At 39.2% G+C, this 20,056-nt stretch overlaps 1 protein-coding gene across 1 annotated transcript; it reads left to right on the top strand.

Moving 5' to 3' along the window:
- The first annotated feature begins 3,272 nt into the window (after positions 1-3,272).
- Positions 3,273-9,223, top strand: LOC110686860 (RNA-binding protein squid-like). Its single transcript, XM_021863468.1, has 6 exons — positions 3,273-3,531; positions 4,856-4,896; positions 4,988-5,151; positions 5,642-5,741; positions 5,847-6,016; positions 8,421-9,223. Exons 1-6 carry the CDS (start codon positions 3,398-3,400, stop codon positions 8,955-8,957), a joined length of 1,146 nt encoding a protein of 381 aa, XP_021719160.1. The 5' UTR covers positions 3,273-3,397; the 3' UTR covers positions 8,958-9,223.
- Positions 9,224-20,056: the final 10,833 nt, after the last annotated feature.

Genomic DNA, 20,056 nt, shown 5'->3' on the forward strand with positions numbered 1-20,056 from the left:
TTCTTGCGGCCCCCGTCTGGGATGCCTTTCTCTTCGAGCCGCCTGCTTTTTGAACAGGCGCACTCTCCTTGACATTGTCAAGGTCTATTTTTGCACCACTCGACCCAGTGGCCATAACAGTGGGCTTGACATCCGAGAGATAGCACTCTCGGGCCATCCTTTGATCTCCCCTTAGGGACCCGACTGTTCCATTATCCCTCTCAAACTTGAGCAACATAAGAGATGGGATTATAACAGCCTTGGAATTATTCAGGGTTGGTCGTCCCAGAATCATGTTGTGAGCCGAGAGTTCTTCTACTACCAGGAACCGGACTACCATGTGTCGTCCTTCCCCTTTTTCGCCCAGGCGGATGGGTAAATCCACTCGTCCCACTGGGTGGACGACTCCTCCTCCAAACCCTACTAAAGGGTGGGAGGCCGAATGTATGCAATCAGTCTGATATTTTAGTTTCGACAGACATTTGCTACTGATGAGATCTGAGGAGCTTCCGGTATCTATGAGGATTCGGCCAACTCTCTGGTTGGCCACTTTACATTCAATAACGATAGGATCGTCATGCGGCCCTCTTACCCCTCCTAGATCTTCTTCAGTGATGACAATCTCAGGAAATGAATATTTGGAGGGCCGTTCTTGGTGAACGGAATTTACATCTAACCGCCTGATATTGTCTTTGTTGCCCCTAATAGTGGGGCCGCCTCCTGAGAAGCCGCCTGCAATGGTGTAGACGACTGCATCATCTGTATCGGAGCTGTCGGCCTTTTGATTCTTTTTGGCCGACTGCTTTTTTGAGGAAGTGTTCCTCGTAGATTTCTTGACATAAGTGTCAAGATCACCTTGGTCAGCCAGGCGGTCCAGATACCGCATGAGACTGATGCATTCATTGGTGTGATGACCAACTTCATGATAAGCACAGAATTTATCTTGGTTCCGGTTGTTTGCAGAACCCTTCATGGGGACCGCCTTCTCAATTGAGATCCGTCCCTTGATTTCATTTAGGATAAACTGGTTATCCTTGTTAAACGCATACTTTGGGGAGTATGGTTTGAATTCTTTTTTCTTTTTCTGGGCCGGCTGTTTAGAGGAATCAGCCGCCCAGACCTCTTTTCTCTTCTCATCTTTGTTTGACGGCTGTTTCTATCGTCCTTCTCTTTTGTCGGACCTTTTCCCGTCCGACTGTTTTACCGTACAAAGATCAGTCGCCTGTATATAGGCTTCCGCTTCAATCAAGGCCTCTTGAAGAGTCGCCACCCTCTTTCGGACCAAATCAAATTTGAAGGTCGACCCGTCCTTGAGACCTCTGAAAAAGTCAGTATAGGCTACTTCATCCGGTAACCCTTGAATCTGTATTCTCATCAGGTTAAACCGCCTGATGTAAGAACGAAGCCCCTCCTTCTCGCCCTGCTGAATTGTTCCTAAATCAAGGGTCGTCTTCTTCGCAGGGATGTTCATGGCGAAGTTGGAGGTGAATAAGTAAGCAAGCGTCCTGAAGCTATTTACACAACCAGTCGGCAGGTTGCCGAACCATTGTTGTGCGATTCCTTTGAGAGTCGCTGGGAAACACTTGCACCAAGTGAGATCATCCAACCCTTGAAGGTACATCAGGTTGGTGAAGGCCATAAGATGGTCTTCTGGGTTAGTAGTGCCGTCATAGGCGCCTACTAATACATTTTTCACTTTGGTCGGCTGAGCGGCTTTAGTAATTTCCTTGGAGAAGGCCGACGGCTGTTCACCAAGTCTAAGCAACCGTAGCTGCCAGTCCATAGGTTGGACGTTTTTTGCTGCATGTCCACCAAACGGAGGTGGCTGTAAAAAATACTGTTGTTGCGGCACAAACGGTAAGTTTGGTACCGCCTGGTCGCTATGAAAGCCGGACTGACGGGAGGTGCCGCCTGACTGACTCTCATGATACGACTGCGTATGCCTCATTGAGGTATTTCGCAGATTGTTTTGGAAGTTTGAAGTAGAGGCCGACTCTGACAATCGGTCACTCTTCTTCTACTCTAGCAGTAGCCGAGCGTCTGTGTATGATTTCCTCGACCCGTCCGCCTGAATATGACGAACATGTTTCCTTTTTCCTGGAGTAGGAAAACGGTATTTTGTGAAATCAAGGGCAGTCGGCTCCTGCTTCCTAGATTTAGGATGAGGAGTCGCCTCTCGCCCTTGAACTGGCTTCCTCTTCAGTGAAGTGGAAGGTTTCTTAGCCGACTGCTCCTTGTCCAGAGCAGGCGGCTTCTTGTTGATCAACTCTTGAATTTCTCCCTTGAAGTCCCTCATGAAGGTCATGAGTTCGTTCCTTGTGATGGGAGCAGACCCATCAGTCGGCTGCTGCCGAACAGGCGGTGCGCCTGCTGGCTCACTTCCAGTTTGAAGATGTTCCCGTTCCCTCCTTTCGGTATGACGGGTACGTCGGGCCCTTAGGGTCCCGTCTGAAGCTGTGTGAGCTTCAACTTCAAATTCACTCTCAGTATCGTGGTCCGACTGAACTTGAGGGTCGTCTAGGGGACGCCTCTCTTCAGGAGTCGGTACAGACTTGGATGCCATCTCAGAAGTACTCTCCCCACAGACGGCGCCAAATGTTTCAGGGTTTTCTGATGTCCTGCGGGAGAGTTACAATTCCAAGACTGGAACCGGACGCCTGTACCTGCAAAACAACGGAGACTCCTGGTGGTGGGAGCTCCGCCTCCAACGGTCAAGTTAGTACTTGATTAAGGAGTAATTAATGCGGAAATTAAAGTGATTGGGTCTCTCTAGGTGAGAGTGTTTAATGTAGGTAATCTGCTTTGTTAGCGTGATCAGCCTGTTATCTCTCTAATCCCCCCTTAATGAGGATTAAGGGAGGTATTTATAATCTTGGGAAACGTGCCAATCCTAGATTTAGGTTAACCTAGGGCTGATTGGGCTTCCCTCGGAAGTTGGGCCTGGGTGACCGGTTTCTCCATTAGGCATGGAGTATGCCATGTGTCATGACATAATAGGTCCAAGGTGGACGAATAAGCGCGTGCCACGTGGCAAGCCCTGACAGTTCCAACTGGGGGACACTTGGCAGGACCTGATTGGCCCACGTGGCGCATTCCGATTGGTGGGAGCAAAATCCCCTAATCAATATGAATTGCAAAATTGAGAAGTGGGTATATAATCGTCATTAAAGATAAAAAACAACACCTTTTGTATTTCAATTCTTAAACTTAAATCTTATCATTAGAGATGGTATTAAATCATTGACCTCGCATGTGACCCATAAGGTTTAACACTTCCACCGTATCATCAGAACTTCTCATACGGTCAACTCAACCCACCGGATCTAGGGTTTTAGTCTTTCTCATATCTTTCACTCTAAAATATTTCCCCAAACAGCTTCACTTTTATTTTCTCTCTCCTACAAACCAAGCTAAAGCTATGGAGTCCAGAGAACCCGACACCAACTACGAGGCCGAGGTTAACGACGATATCAACGATAATCCTTCTTCACATCACAACGATGATGATGATGATAGGTCTCAGCCTCTTACTGGCGATGGCGCTAGTACTGGGTTAGTCCTTTTTTTCTCTACTCTTTTTGATTAATAAATCAATCAAACAAACATTGATATGAGTTTTTTTCTTAGTGGATTGAATTTTTAGTGTTTGTTTGAGTATGTGATGCAATTTAAAAGATTTTGAGTAGCTATTTTGTTACGTTTTTGATTAATTGTGAAGTAAATTTTAGGGTCATTTGAAGTAAGAAGACTTGAAAGTTTGTATTTTCCAGTAATTTTAGTGTTTGATTGATTTCTTGTAAGTTCCTCGACCTGAATAATTAGTTGTCTGCTCATCATTCTCTGATTCAAATTAAACCCAGAAAAGTACTCAATATAACAAAATTAATCCAAATTATCGTTATTGAATTCGTCTTTATACTCTTTAAATTTATATTTGGGAGAAAGAGAGAAGGAAAATACTGTTTCGGCTAACTTATCATCAGAGATCGGGAAGGGTCACATAAACTTATAGAAGATGTAATATTAGTGAACCAATGATACACCTGATGATGGATTAGATTTTATAATTCAGGCTCTGTTTGGCGCGTCCAATGCCAGAATTGTGATTTTCTCCCGGGGAATTAGGAGTCTAGGAAGAAGCAGACCAAGATTTGTTTTTTTTAGATACTCAATTTAAGAAAGTATCGAATAAAGATAATGGGTGTAAGATAATGTAGGAGAAAATAAGGAAGAGTATGTGAAATGGTGGGATTTGTGTAAGGAAAAAGTGAATTAAGTAAGAGAGTGTGTGAAAAGGTGTATAGAAATAGAGGCATAACTGCATAAGATAGTAAAAGGGTAAGAAAAAAAATTAGAATAAAGTTGTGAGTAGAACTAAAAGAAAGGACTATAATGAAAGTGAGTAGAACAAAAAGAATGGAGAAAGTAGTTTGAAGACTTGTCATTTTCAAGTATCCCCCCTTCCCCCAATTATTTCTTTTGAATTATGATGACAGTCATTATTAATCGTAGACATGGACAAGAAAAGAAAATGCTGATGTCGAGAGTAACCTCAGTTTTTACTTTGTAACTATGGAAGGTGCTGTATATTTTAAGACACTTTAAAGGTGTAGGTATGGATGGAGACTTGGAGCTGGTTTTTCAAAAAACAAAAATTTAAGGAAAAAAAAAATCAAGGGATAATAATCTGATATTTTAGTTCCTCTTAAGGACTACCTTGCAGTAACTCCCCCCCTTCCTTCTCTCCTTTATATGTTTTCATGGCTTATGCTTGATTTGTTGTGCTTGTGGTAGCAATGGTTAGTTTACTGTGCTTTATGACTTATTGGTGTCTAGTAGTTACAAGATTCTAATTCTAGTAAACATGTAATTGCAGAAAGATTTTCATAGGAGGTTTAGCTAGAGAAACAACTTCTGGTTAGTTCTTTGTTATCTTCTGTTCTTGCTACATACACTTAGGATGCAAGGTTGCTAATGTGAATGAATTTCAATCAAAATATTCTTGTAGCGCAATTTGTCAAGCATTTTGGCAAGTATGGTGAAATCACAGATTCTGTAATAATGAAGGATCGGAGGACGGGTCAACCACGTGGATTTGGCTTCATCACTTATGCAGATCCTGCTGTGGTGGATGCAGTCATTCAGAATACTCACATTCTAAACGGAAAACAAGTATGTTAAGTCATGCATGCTTCTGTGGTCATAATTTTGTGCAAAAAATTTGTAAAGAAGATATAGATATATGATTAGGATTAAGAATTCAGGAATTGAACACTGATCTCCTATGTGAAAAATGATCAGCGTGTACAATCAAAGATAAATCAATATATACTCAATTAGTTTAAATATATTGTAGATCTTTTTAAGCATATTGGTCCTCTCCTTTCTTAGGAACTTTTCTAAATTGTTTGTAGTATATTTTACGTTATTTTGGTAAATATCGTACGCTTGTCCATAATACTCAATAAAATCTGTCATTTAAACAATTAATAGTTAGAATTATGTGAAATATAATTGCTAATTTTAATTGCTAATTTGCTACAGTTCTAATTAATTTGCTTGGTAATGAATACAAAAATGTCAATCTTCTGATAATGTAGAGATCATCTTTACAAGTATAGGTTTGTTTCTCCGTTTTTTTTTACCTTTGTAAATTTTGTAGGTTGAAATCAAGCGGACAATACCAAAGGGTGCAATTGGCTCAAAGGATTTCAAAACAAAAAAAATATTTGTTGGCGGAATTCCTACATCAGTGAATGAAGGTCAGGTCACTCTCAATTGCATTTTTGTCCACTTTTTTTTTCGATTGATTATATTAATAGGGACTCTGATGCCGAGGCTTTTTGTTGTATTTAAACAAATTGCAGATGAGTTCAGTGATTTCTTTTCCACATTTGGTGTGGTTAAAGAGCACCAAATAATGCGGGACCATGCTTCTAATCGTTCCCGAGGCTTTGGATTTGTTACTTTTGATACAGAAGAAGCTGTTGATGAACTTTTGTCAAAGGGAAACCGGATAGAGTTTGCTGGAACTAAGGTACTATTTTTAGCTAGGCAATTGGTATCATTGAAAAGTTATTTTCTGAAAGTTTGGCTTGCTAAAATGTCTTTAATATCGTTGGGTATTTTGGAAAATATTAGATTGCGTATTGTTGATGCGTATTTGGGTTTTTCATCAACTTCTTTGGTTTTGGTTTACTGTGACTTGGATGTGACATCATTTTTGGTGGTCCCCATTGAAAATGATGTCATCAAATTCTTGTTAAGACTCACTAAGACTTGTGCAAATTTATCACTTTAGCCCTAAGACTCAAATATATGACATATTTTATGTAGAAAAATGTAAAAAAAAAAATGATAATAAAATAAAATTGAGGTGGGTCTCAATTTCAAGTCTTAAGTTGAGTTTTGAAATTTCAAGACTCAACTTGAGAATTGCTTAAGATTTAGAAGAAAAATGGGGGAAGTCTTAAACATAAGTCTAAGACTCAAAATGATGATGTCACCCCTTGGGGCTAAACTTGCTCTTAGTGAAACAATCTTTACTCTTGTGTGAAACTCTAGTGGTCATTTGGTTAACCAAAGTAAAAACTTAGGAAGTACAACTTTGTAGAGTATTAAAATGTTATTTTGGCGTGCAAACATCCAAGTAATAGTTATGTGATGTACTTTGAGGTCCTCACATGATGGGATATGTTTTTCTTAACTCTTGGAATCTTGAATAAATATGTGAAGTACTTTGAGGTCCTCGCATGATGGGATATGTTTTTCTTAACTCTTGGAATCTTGAAACTTTTTATAGTTCTTGTAGTTAACTTAAATGGTAATTTCCCTTGTGATTTGCAATTTTCTTTCAAATCCAACCAAGCTACCCCTTAGGTAGTGTTCTCTTCACCTAAACTTTATTGTATTATCTAATATGAATTATTAGCTATGAACTTGTCTTATCTAAACCTATTAGTCCAAAACTTATACTTCCTCCATTCTCTTTTAAATGCAACACTTTCCATAAATGGAAATGTCATATCAAATGCAACACTCTTTATATAGTAAGTTTTTAAAGTGAATTTCCAGTTTTACCCTTAGTTAAACAACAGTTCATATTTTAATTATTCAAACACCACACTTAACATTAATTAAACCCAAGCTACTCCAACCCCCAAACCATTGTACCGGTGACTTCACCTCCCCCCTCTTTCTCTGTCTTGGTCCCCATTTCCCCCATAATCACCGTAACGTCAACTGAAATCATCACTACACCCACCAGAACTACCAGAACTCCCACTGAAACCATCACTACACCCACCTAAAAACCACCAAAACTACCACAACTCCCACTGAAATCACCACCATTCCCACTGAAAACCACCGAAACCACCACTAAACCCACCGAAACTACCACAACTCCCACTAAAACAAGCGAAAACCACAAATCCTTCTCCCTCTCTTCAATTCTGGAATTTTCCCCCAAAATTCACCAAGCACCCTAATTTTTTTCCTTATTTGAGCATTTGAGTTCCAGATCTGAAATCCAAATTGTCGTCTTTTTGAAAATGAACAGCATATTCATGGAGAAGTAATGAATCTCCTTAATCAATCAATTTTTTTCCCCCTTATTAGAGCCCTCGTAATTTTGGGTGAGCATGGCGGGGTGCTTTAAAACTGGTGGGTTTGGAAAGTTTTGATGGGAGTGGTGGAGTTTTCAGGAAGTTTTGTGAGAGTGGTGGAGAATTTGACTGTTTTGGTGGGAGTGGTGGTGGTTTTGGGAAGTTTCAGCTAGAGGGAGTGATGGGTATTTTGGTGGTTTTCAGAGGAAGTGATGATGGTTTTGGTAGCAGTGGTAGAAGTTTTGGTGATTTTCGGTGGGGTTGTTGATGGTTTCCGATGGGGCTGGTGGTGTTTGAGGTGGGGTGGGTTTTCAGTTCACATGGGTATATCGCACATTAACACTTAATCTCTCCTTTAATTAAAATGCTTAAGCTTATGTGGGACCAAACTTTTACCTTCTCTCTCCACTTTCTTAATTTTTGTGCAAAAGCGTGTGTTGCATATAACAGAGAACGGAGGAAGTATAAACTTAACAGTCCTAATTCCTAAACATATACGGACTTAGTAGTCCTAAATTGCTTGAACATATTATTCCTTTACTTATCTCATATAAATTTATTAGATTTGAACTTATGTGATTTGATCTAGGGGTGTTCATTATTACTTGTCCTCCAATACCTGACCCGCTGACCCGTTAACCCGATTCAAATAAACCAGGTTATAAGATTAATTCAAATGAATTAATTAAAACGTATCCTTGAAACTTATAGGTTTGGAACTAAACTTATGTAAATGTATTAGACCTGAAATAAGTGAAAATTGGGCGGGGGAATCAGAGCTTTAGTGTGTGTGTGTTTTTTTTACAATTAGTTCCGTATCTTTCTTGTTTCCAGGTGGAGATAAAGAAGGCAGAGCCAAAGAAGCCAAATGCTCCCCCACCTTTTTCCAAATGCTATAATGATTCAAGGCCTTCCTATGGTGGGGGATTTGGCAACGATGCATATGGTGGTGGGTACGGAGGAGGTGGTTATGGTCCTGCTTCCTATCGAGCTGGCGCAGCATATGGGGCCCGAGCTGGTGGATATGGTGGGTATGGTGGAAGTGAATTTGGCAGTTATGGAGGATATTGTGCAGGTGGAATGGGTGCATATAGGGGTGACCTCTCTTATGGATACTCTGGCCGTTACGGTGGTGGTGGCTATAGTAGAGGTTATGACATGGGTGGTGGTGGATATGGTGGGACCAGTGAGGGCTATGGGGCTTATGGAGGGGCTGCGGCTGGAAGCGGATATGGAGGAGGCTATGATTCTGCAATGGGAGGTAGCTATGGAGGCAGTAGTGGAGGTTCATTATATGGCAGCGGCAGTAGCAGTAGAGGAGGATACAGTGGTGCAGCAGCAAATGGGCGTTATCATCCGTACTCCAGGTAGCAAGATGGTAGAAGAAGGGTCTTATGGTTCCCTGGATAAAATCCCTCAAAAGGACTGCCTTTGCTTCTGCTAGTTTGATGTATTCTGTTTGCTTTTCACTTTTCTTTTTGATTGGCATTAAATGATAGGAAGCCTGAGCTCTTTCTTGTACTGATGGAGGCTAATTTGTTCATTGTACCAATGAGTTGATATTTCATTCATGGAGACTATAATTTACTTAAATTTTGCTTGCTAGCTTATGAAGCAATGAAGCATTCTTCCCGTCATGTATTTATGCCTTGCCCCGTTTACATTAGTATGACCGGAATGTATGTCCAATGCAAAACTGTAGATATTTGCAACTTTCAGTAAGTATAGTTTATTTTTTTATTTAAAAAAGTTAATATTTATTGAGACGATTCTATTAGGTGTAACATGACTATATTTGTTTTATTTAATAATTACTTGGTTAAAATAGAATATGTGAGTTATGAAATAAAATCAAACTGCCCTTCAAATAAATATTAAAAAAAAAAAAGAAATACAAGTCAAACTCAAAAGTATAACATGTTATTAGCAATTTGGCGTGTATCAAGGAAAGTATTACTCCCACGAAAATTAATAAACATAATAAAAACTTAAAAGTACTACCTCCGTCCCTTAATACAATGTCTCTTTCTCATGTGAGGAATAAATGCTCAAAAGAGGCATTGTATTAAATGACTGAGGGAGTAGTAAAAATATATTGAAAAGGTAAATTTACATTAGATATGCAAATAAAAAAAAAATAGAGTGAAAGTAATAAAAGTACATTGAAAAGCAAAACTTACATGGAAAAATTAAATTTACACAAATATTGTTGCAAATTGGAAGGAATTTTGATAAAAAAAGTTAATATTAATGGTACTTGAAAAAAGCAAATAGGACTATTATTTTGGGACTTAGTATTAATAAGGGACAGAGGGAGTATATTGACGTTAAGACTTTCACTTATGACACATATTATAAGTAGTTTACCTATGTTAGGACCCAAACAGATCTGTAATCAATTTGAACTCAACTCGAATCAGATTTTGACCCGATCTATTCTTAAGCCAACACTGATTTGACTCGACTTGGAGTCAATCCAAAACCGATTGACCGAACTTGAACTCAAATGGAACCGCAATTGGTATAAGCTGCACGCCTGCACCCTTGTGAAGCTATTCTAGCTGCAACAACAACCCACAAGCCCAATTTCAAACGCTACCAATTAAAAATGCCCCAAACCAAACGAGCCCACCCCAAAAACTGAACATATCTTTAAAACACAACTCACCCAATTGTCATTTATACAAAATCGTAACTTCCAATAGCTAAAAAAACCCGTCACTCTCAAACTTAAATTTCTGAAATTGATCAATTGCTCTAAGCTGCACCTGCTTAGATAGGTGTAACAACGACCCAAAAGCTCAATTACACACGCCCTGATTAATAAGCCCTAAAACTAAAAACACAGAAAATTCAATACCCCTACCCACACCCAATTAAAATAACGACGCTTCTAAAATTTAAAACTCTTCTTCTTCTATATGATTTTCTTTCTCCTCTATTTCATTTTCTCTCATTAAAAAACTGCAAAAACAACAATAAACATTAGAGAAGAGATGCAAAATCAAAAGGATCATCCCATGAAAAGGTAAATTTTACGTTGAATTTTGTCCGAAATTTTCATTTTTAGAGAATATTCGAAACTCTGCTCTTCGAAAATTTTCAGTTAGTTAGTGAAATTGGTGTTTAAATTATATGAAAATTGTTTATATTAGTTTGTATTACTATAGACACCCATTTGTGTCTCCCTAAAACCGAACCCGGTGATGAGTACCTTTCATGTCGAATCATAATCGAATGAAGTGAAAGTGTGGAAAGTTTAGTGTTGCGGATAGTTTTAATTTCTTTTCTCTTCTCTCTGTTTTTGAAAACTTATTTTAAGAAAACAGTCAATCCAGTTTGGTTGGTCCATGATATGGGTCCAATAGTAGTGTAGTTGGATGGGGCTTGACAAGAGCTTTCCAACGATGTATTATAAGCCCAATTCCGATGAATATTGAGGAAGTTATGACCAAATTACTGAACTAGGCCCAGTTTGAGCCTTATATGCGGCCCAATGATCTACGGGAGGGCCTAATATAGATTTATCATTCCTAATGCAATTAGGAATGGTTTTAGTCTTCTAGATTCTTCTAGAAGGTTCTTTTCATTCCTAATTCAATTAGCATTGATAAATTGACTTTTGTTGACTTTTAAGAGTTTTAATTAAAATCAAAGAACATTTTTTGAGGAAAATACGATTTTATTCTCCTGTACGGCAATTTTTATCTGATTTTAAGAAAACGCGTGAATTTCTGAATCAGCGCCAAACGCCAACTGTAGTGCCTGGCGCTAGCATTGGCGCCTGGTGCTAATGTTGGCGTCCGGCGCCAATAGCCAGCGTTGTCGCTAATCAGATTTTATCTGCACCAGAACTCTGTTTTGATATTTTATCTTTTTGGCTGATTTTCTTTATAAATAACGTCGTAAAAACTCCGTTTTCATTCATCAACAATCATCAGTTTTCACCTACAATCACCGATTCTCCCTTTTTTCACCAACTCTTATCAAGTTTTTCTTGATTATTATTCTCTCTCTCTTTATCTAAACTAGCTTCTCTCAAACATAAAAATTCCGCATACATTAGCGCTAGACACACCTAGCATTGTTCGAAGTTGCCTTCGCCCTAAACGTGAAAGGTTTTAATTTCTCAAGGTTTGGTCCCAAATCTCTCTTTCAATTATTTAATTTAATTGTTGTTTTAATTATTATTTTGCTTGAAGACGTGTGTATTTTGTTATTAGAAAGAGATACGAGGCATCCAAGTAAGTATTTTAATGGTTTTTATTGATGTTATGATGTAGAAATCATGTTTAGCTTGTTTTATGATATTCCTAGTATCATGTCCAGGGTAACTTTAATACTAAGTATGATTTTTATGATGCTTCCTATGTTCTTCCTAATATTTATGATTGTTAGTATCATGTTAGGGTTAAATATTTGATTTTTATTGCTTAGTGACATGCTAGGGTTTGTTATTAATCTTGTTAGTATCATACCTAGGATCTTGCTATTGTTATGCTATAATGTGGTTATTATTTTTATAATTAATATTATTATTATGATTTTAATTATTATTGTTTATGATTATTATGTTGCTTGATATTTATTTTTATTGCTTGATCACGCCTTTTATGCATGTTTAAAGGGAATTTTGTACTTGTAATCATGCTTAATAAGATGATTAATAATCTTGTTTGGGTTAATTTGATTATAATTCAAGTGACCGCCAATAATAGTTTGTTTGTGCATTAATATTCAACCAACATAGATAAACAGGTTTAGGGTAATCCTATTGCTTGTATGTTAGTCAGGAAGCGCACATGAATACGATCAGAATAAAGTAGAGGCCTATTATTAGGGTTGGTTCAATCTCTTTTAGGTTGGATTTGTACCTTCATCCCCGAACCCTATTTGGTTCAAGATCTTATGGAGTTGACGATCTCTTGGATCGTTAAGGGGTTTAACCTTCACATCGTGAACGGTTTACAAGTTCCTAAAACTTGTTGGCGACTCTTTTGCTCTATCTTCTTTCCCTTTGGACGCCACCGTACTTTAGTGTATGATCACAGTGGGGTTCAAGCTAGGGGATTAGCGCTTGAAATATTCCCTACAGTTTTTTGGCGACTCCGCTGGGGAGGATTTCTATTTTAATTCCTGAATTTGTTTCGGCAATGATTTAGAGTGAGTGGATGAGACTCTAAACGTTCTAAGTATTTCATGTGCGTAATTTTGATTAACATTATTGTCATATGCATAAAAAAGATCTCATTGGAAAGACCATCCGTAATGAGTTAAAACATAGGATTTTACACGTAGGAAATTTGAGAAATATCTTTCACAACTAGGATCGAAATAACACTGCGGGAAACTGGAAAATTTTATCGAGCACAGAAAGCTGCTAAGGCATGTAGGAATTAGCGTCAGCGAACAGAAGCTGGCGTCAGACATTTAACCGTTGCGCCAGACGACAGCCATGTCGCCAGGCGCTACAGCTAAATCCTGGCGCCAACCCCTGTTTGCTGGCGCCAAATTCTTCCAATACCGAGCCAGAAATATACGTTCTAATTTCAACCAGTTTTTCGCATTGCTTGCTCGACCCTACTTCCTGATTGAGTTTTTTCTCACTTTTCTGAAACCCATATGTGTTCTACATATGGACATAACCCCCTGGGAATTCATGCTCCATCTACCTGATTGAACGCTCTGAGCAACAAAGGGTACATCCGAGAATGTTGAATTCACCAAACCATGGAAGCGAGTTTTCTTAACTCGCGGTGTCCCATCCACTCGCGCCAACCCTTCACGGTTAGGATTCCGCATAGTGCATCCGGACAATTGACCATGGACCCTCTATTAACTAACCCATATCCCAAACTTTAGAGAACTAGAGCCATGGTTAGGTTGCAAACTCATTGCATCATATTGTGCCTACTTGACTATTTGTGCATTATTTGTTGTGCATACTCTATGTGATTTTTCCTAACCGTTTGTTTGACTTGCGTTAAGACAAAATAAACTGCTTAATTGCTAAAAGTACTTTGCTTGATTAATTAATTAATTAATTAATCAATTTTGGTAATTAGAGTCTAATAATCTAATCAGAGTTGACTTAGTACGACTTTAGGCATACCTTGTAGAGTAATAATACCGAAAGCAGTTCCAGATCAACGTTCCAGCACTGTCGCCGAGATTTGGACTGCAGCGCCACTCTGTGGAGTGTAGCGCCTGGCGACAGCCCTGTCGTCCGGCGCTACACTATACAGTGCGGCGCCAGTCCTGTCGTTTTGGCGACAGTTTGGTTTATTGCTCGAGTCATCACCTAGCGTCTAATTAACCAGTTTGCTAAATAATTCGGTTAATTTTTTACTGTCAATCATACCTTGTTAAGTCATTAATTGATTCTAGACACTAAGTCACATAGTCTAGCCACATGGTCATGACACGAGTCTTAACGTACCACCTACACTCACTAGTCTTAGCACACACTTCGAATACATGTCACCATGACCATGTCTTAGGTTCATGCATGAGTCGGTCTTTTTCGTCATTTGAGTTGGGGGTACATTCTATTCCTGATTCTTCATATCCCTCCATCTACATCATTTTTCTTCACATTCTATTCCAATCTTTCTTCACTTCCTCCATCCATTCCATGTTGAATAAAGTTTGAGTCAAATAATTAACAATAAATATCCCCAAATTCCTTTTCCACAATACTTGGTCGAGGAGAGAAGGGCGATTAATCAAGGACAACACCTTTGTTCAGGTTTCACTTTTTGATAAACCGATTCGTCAAAAGAGTAAGGCTAAAAAGATAATGGCAAGTCAAGAAGAGGTCAATGAACTTAGGAATCAATTGAATGACGTGACTGAGGTGTTAAAGGCTTTAACCCTCAAAATTGATGACCCTGCGAAGCAATAACAAATGAAACTTATGCAAGAAAGTTTGAGCAAGCTATCTAATGACTCTAAATTTCAGGGCATGAGTTCACAAGGGGTCTCGCTGGACAAGGAACTTCTTCCGCATAAGTTCAACGCCACTGACATCCCTAAATTCAAGGTAACAGATAACCCTTACTTCCATCTAAGAGCTTTCGAAACTATAATGAACATTAAGGGTATCGACAAGAAGGTTTTCTCCTCTCTGTTCTCACTATCTCTTGAGACCGTTTGCTAGCAATGGTTCTTTTCTCTTGAGAAAGAGAAAACCTCTTCTTGGGAGTTGATAATAAACGCTTTCATAAATAGATATAAGTGCAACATCCAAGACGAAACAGACCACAGACAACTTGAGATGTTAAAACAAAAAGAAAACAAAGGGTTCACTTCTTTCTTCAACAAATGGAGGGAAACTTCTGCCAATATGGTCAAAACTCCCAATGAAAAGGAATCTGTGAGGATGTTTATCAATAATCTCCAAGGGAAGTATTCAAAGCACTTAAAATACCAACACAACTTGAATACTTTCAAGGCTATGTATAATATAGGCATTAACATTGAAGATGACCTTCTGAAAGATAATAGTGCGAGAGCAAAGAAAAACGACCATCCTTCTTCTTCCTCTCCCATTAATAAGGCACATGCTACGAACGCCCCTAAATCACGAATCCAAAGGTCAAAAAGAGTGTTCACCCCACTTGGCATGAGTTATGAAACAGCTTTCGAGAAGCTACATCACAAAGGACTAGTCATGCCCATAGGGCCCATCAAAGATCCAGTCCCAGAAGCCAGGCCACCCAAGTGGGATCCTAATAAGCACTGCAAATATAACCAAGGAAAGGGTCACGATACTGATGAGTGTTGGAAACTCAAAGAAGCATCCAAGATCTGATCGATAACAATGAAACTTCCGAGATTCTAGCCATCGAAGAAGATCAAACATCCTTAGATCTATCACTTCTTATCACACCTGTAGGTGAGCCCATGGTTGAGACAGCTTATATAACCTCTCTCGATGAAGTGGCCATGATTGGGGAGGATGAAAGTCTTTTCTTAGATAATACCAGGGAAGACTCATCAAGTCTAAAAGAAGACGTTTGAAAACTACAAGATGTCGTTGCCATGCTCTTGAATGTGGTAGAAGGACTAGCAAATCGGGTGATGGTCATTGAACAAAATTCTCGCCAAGTGCTTAATGAAGAACTCAATGCTCCTAAGCCACGGGCAAAATGGACCATTGAAGAATACACACCAATAGGAATGACTTACAATGAAGCTTTTTATTGTCTTCACGATCAAGGTCTTATTCACTCCATTGGTCCCAGTCAAGACTCTCGACCTGAAAAATGTTTGCCCAATTGGGATTCAAATTCCTATTGTCGATACCATAGAGGTCGCGGTCACACTACCAAAAAGTGTCTCGCCCTCAAGGATCGTGTTCAAGACTTCATTGCTTCAAATCTCCTTCATGTTCCTCCGCGCGACAAGAAGGCCAAGATTAGTAACGACAGTAACAGTGGCTGTAAAGGGAAGAAGAACGACTATCCTTCTTCTTCCGAAAACACCTACTCTAGTAACAGTGTTGGTACTTTCTACCTTAATGAGATCTTAGCCATGGATAATCGAGGATTTAGAAAGCAACAAAAAAAGGATTTTACCCCTATTGGAATTAGTTGTGATGATGCTTTCGATCGACTCCATGCCAAGGGACTCATTACTCCTATTGGACCTCTTCAAGATCCCCCGATTGAGAAGAGATTGCCTAGTTGGAATCCAAATGTGCGCTGCAAGTACCATCAAGGTAGAGGTCATGCTACTGAGAGCTGTTGAAGCTAAAGGAGGCTATCCAACATTTGATTGATAATAACAAGCTTCCCATACCTCTAGTTAACAAGAAGAGCGAGTGATGATAAAGCAAACAACACAAGAAAAGAGGCGAGCTTCAGCGACGAGATTTCATGACCTCTTTTTTCTTTTTCTTTATTTATTCTTTCCCCAATAAGTCTAGCATAGGCACCTTTCTTTTCCCTTAGATTAACTTTGTAGATTATTTCTTTTCCTTTAATAAAATGAGCATTTTATTCTCTTACATATGATCATCACATTGCATTGCATTAAAAAAAAAAATCATTGTCAAACTAAACACAAGGTATACCAATGATTTGAGGCACCCTTGTAGCCACATCATATTGTCTTTCACCTTTCTAATTTACAATCCTTTCTTCATAAACCACTTTGAGCCTCGTCTAATGATAGACCCTTCATATTCCAACCCATATCTACCTAACCTTGGGATGGAACAGTGTGCAACTTATGCAATTCTAAAAAGCTTGAGTGACTTCAAAAGATCAAAGTAAATAGAAAGCAATAGAAAAAAAGAAAAAAAAACAAAAAAAAAATAAAAAAAGTGTAACTAAGGGTAAGTGTTCCAATGTCTTTGACATAAACATGTCTTTGATATGAACACGTCTCAGATTGCGTCTCTTATCGAGTGCTCGGTACCGTGCCTGAGAAACATGAATGTCAAGTGAGTGATAGACCGCATGATTGGGATTGACCACACTTATTAAAATAAAATAAATGCTAAAGCAAAAAAAAAGAGAAGCAAGCCTCAAGCATAAAAATATAAAGACTCAAAAGCAAGGTTGCACACCTTGGGGGCTTGTCTAGGGTCTTGAGCCTTTTTTATCCCCTTCTTCTTTAACCTTTATCCTAACCACGTTACAACCCATAAAAGACCTTTTTCAAGTATACATACACTTGTGCGAGGTTCGGCTAGAGCTACGTTCGGCCTGATTCCTACGGATACGTAGGCAACCTCACATTGAGGTGCGGTCGTAATAAAAATGCATTCATATTCACATTCACACACCATGATCATATCAAGGGATATCCTATGCTCATCCCTATTTACTTAGAGCTAGACTTGGGGGCTTGATCCCTACATCATTAGCTTACCTAGCCTAAAAGTCATCAAACAACATTTGACTAAGCTCATTCAACATGCATCTTCAAAACTTCGTTTCTTTCTTTCGCGCCTTTCTTTTTCGGGAGAAAGTCGGTACCCTCCACAAAAATGACGAATTTTTTTTGCTTTTTTACATTTTCGAGTCGCACGATCACATTACAATGCACACACGAGTCATGTACACATTGAGTCATGTCGTGTCATATCACTTTGATTTGAGTCTAACACATCTGTCAAAAACACTTTGAGTAGAGTCAACCTCGAGTCAATCACAATGAGTCAATTTATGCCTTGAGTTTTGTCAAGTCAATGAGTCAAGCAATGCTAAGCCTTAGGTTAACCCTAAGATAATTAAAGATATTAGCAAAGTTCTATAGTAAAAAACAAATACAGGTGCAGCAGAATAGGGAAGACCCTACCTCAGCGCCAGACGAAAACATCTAGCGTATGGCAACAGTTTTTAGTGCCTGGCGCTAGATCCCAGCGTTTGGCGACAGAGTCAATTCTTGGCGCCAGAGATATTTTAGCAGCGATAGAGCTCGAAGCCTCTCAGAAAGGTGATTTCGACCTCATACAACAATTTCGGGTTCCTTGGTACGCCAGTTAGCCCCTATAAGCACTTTGACATGATTAAGTAGTCGGTTTGATTACAATCACAATAAGTGATCGACCTGATAAAAGATTGTCTCACTTAGCTTAAAGCGCCTAAGCGTTGGCTTATCACGAACATAATGGTTCACAAGCAGCAAACCGCCGACGTATTGGCATAGCGGAAGCAAAGTTCAGGCGAGCTTTAGAGATCAGCAGGAGTTGGTCTTCGGAAATTTTTCTTTGGAATATTATCGCAACAAACGTTCAAGCATCGAAGCTCCTTTGTTCAGAGACGCGTGGACATATTATCAAAGCTCTTTTGTTCAGAGACGCGTGGACATATTATCAAGCTCTTTTGTTCAGAGACGCGTGGACATATCATTTAAGCTCTATTGTTCAGAGACGCGTGGACATATTATTCAAGCTCTGTTGTTCAGAGACGCGTGGACATATTTTTAAAGCTCTTTTTCTCAGAGACTCGTGGGCATCCTATTTTCAAAGCTCTTTTGCTCCAGAGACGCGTGGGCATCATATCATCAAAGCTCTTTGTTCAGAGACGCGTGTACATATCTTCAAGCTCTTTTGTTCAGAGACGCGTGGGTATCCTATTATCAAGCTCTTTGTTTAGAGACGCGTGGACATATAATCAAGATCTTTTGTTCAAAGGCGCGTGAACGTAACAAAAAAAAAGAAGCTCTTTGTTCAGAGATGAGTGAACATTAAAACAGCAAGATGGCGTTCCATAGATTGTGGAAAGTTGTCAAAAAGCAACCGAAGGTGATTTCAGGCGAAGTTGTCTTCGATCGTGTTCCCTTAGACGTGGAAGATGGTCATAAAGCGGAAGGGGATTGTTCCAAGAGAAGCAACCTTCGATAGTATTCCCCTGGACGTGGAGTATTATCATAGCGGAAGAGGATTGTTCCAAGTGAAGCAATCTTCGATGGTATTCCCTTGGACGTGGAATATTATCAAAGCGGAGGAGGATCGTTTCAATCGAAGCAATCTTCTATATTGGAAGCAGTTACAAGCAAAGCGGTTTTCAAGCGGTATGGAATTCTCTTGGCAGGAGGTCATCAAAACAACAGTAAATCGGCAGCAAATCGGTTACTTTCAGAGACGTGTGCTCGATGGTGCAAGATACACGTTTCTTAACTCTCTTATCTGTTTAAATAACGCTAGTTTGCAGGTATCGACGTTACAAGAATGATTTAGGATCGCAGAACGTTCTGAATCATTCTCCATCCCTATCGATACTTTGACTTTTGTTTTCGAAACTTGCGTTTCTCCAAACTCAGTCAAAGTGGGGGCTTCTATAGACACCCATTTGTGTCTCCCCAAAACCGAACCCGGTGATGAGTACCTTTCATGTCGAATCATAATCAAATGAAGTGAAAGTGTGGAAAGTTTAGTGTTGCGTATAGTTTTAATTTCTTTTCTCTTCTCTCTATTTTTGAAAACTTATTTTAAGAAAACAGATAATCCAATTTGGTTGGTCCATGATATGGGTCCAATAGTAGTGTAGTTGGATGGGGCTTGACAAGAGCTTTCCAATGATATATTATAAGCCCAATTCCGATGTATATTGAGGAAGTTATGGCCAAATTACTGAACTAGGCCCGATTTGAGCCTTATATGCGGCCCAATGATCTAGGGGAGGGCCTAATATAGATTTATCATTCCTAATGCAATTAGGAATTGTTTTAGTCTTCTAGATTCTTCTAGAAGGTTCTTTTCATTCCTAATTCAATTAGCATTGATAAATTGACTTTTGTTGACTTTTCAGAGTTTTAATTAAAATCAAAGAACATTTTTAGAGGAAAATACGATTTTATTCTCCTGTACGACAATTTTTATCTGATTTTAAGAAAACGCGTGAATTTCTGAATCAGCGCCAAACGCCAACTGTAGCGCCTGGCGCTAGCATTGGTGCCTGGCGCTAATATTGGCGTCTGGCGCCAATAGCCAGCGTTGGCGTTAATCAGATTTTATC

Source organism: Chenopodium quinoa, unplaced genomic scaffold (genome assembly GCF_001683475.1).
Source record: "Chenopodium quinoa cultivar QQ74 unplaced genomic scaffold, ASM168347v1, whole genome shotgun sequence".
In the NCBI taxonomy this organism is placed as follows: Eukaryota; Viridiplantae; Streptophyta; class Magnoliopsida; order Caryophyllales; family Amaranthaceae; genus Chenopodium; species Chenopodium quinoa.

What these genes read in the sequence shown, in the direction of transcription:
- LOC110686860 (XM_021863468.1), top strand. Translation starts at nt 3,398, where the DNA reads ATGGAGTCCAGAGAACCCGACACCAACTACGAGGCCGAGGTTAACGAC. An exon ending in AGCTAGAGAAACAACTTCTG is followed by an intron (nt 4,897 to 4,987) that starts GTTAGTTCTTTG and finishes ATATTCTTGTAG; the next exon opens with CGCAATTTGTCAAGCATTTT. An exon ending in TAGAGTTTGCTGGAACTAAG is followed by an intron (nt 6,017 to 8,420) that starts GTACTATTTTTA and finishes TCTTGTTTCCAG; the next exon opens with GTGGAGATAAAGAAGGCAGA.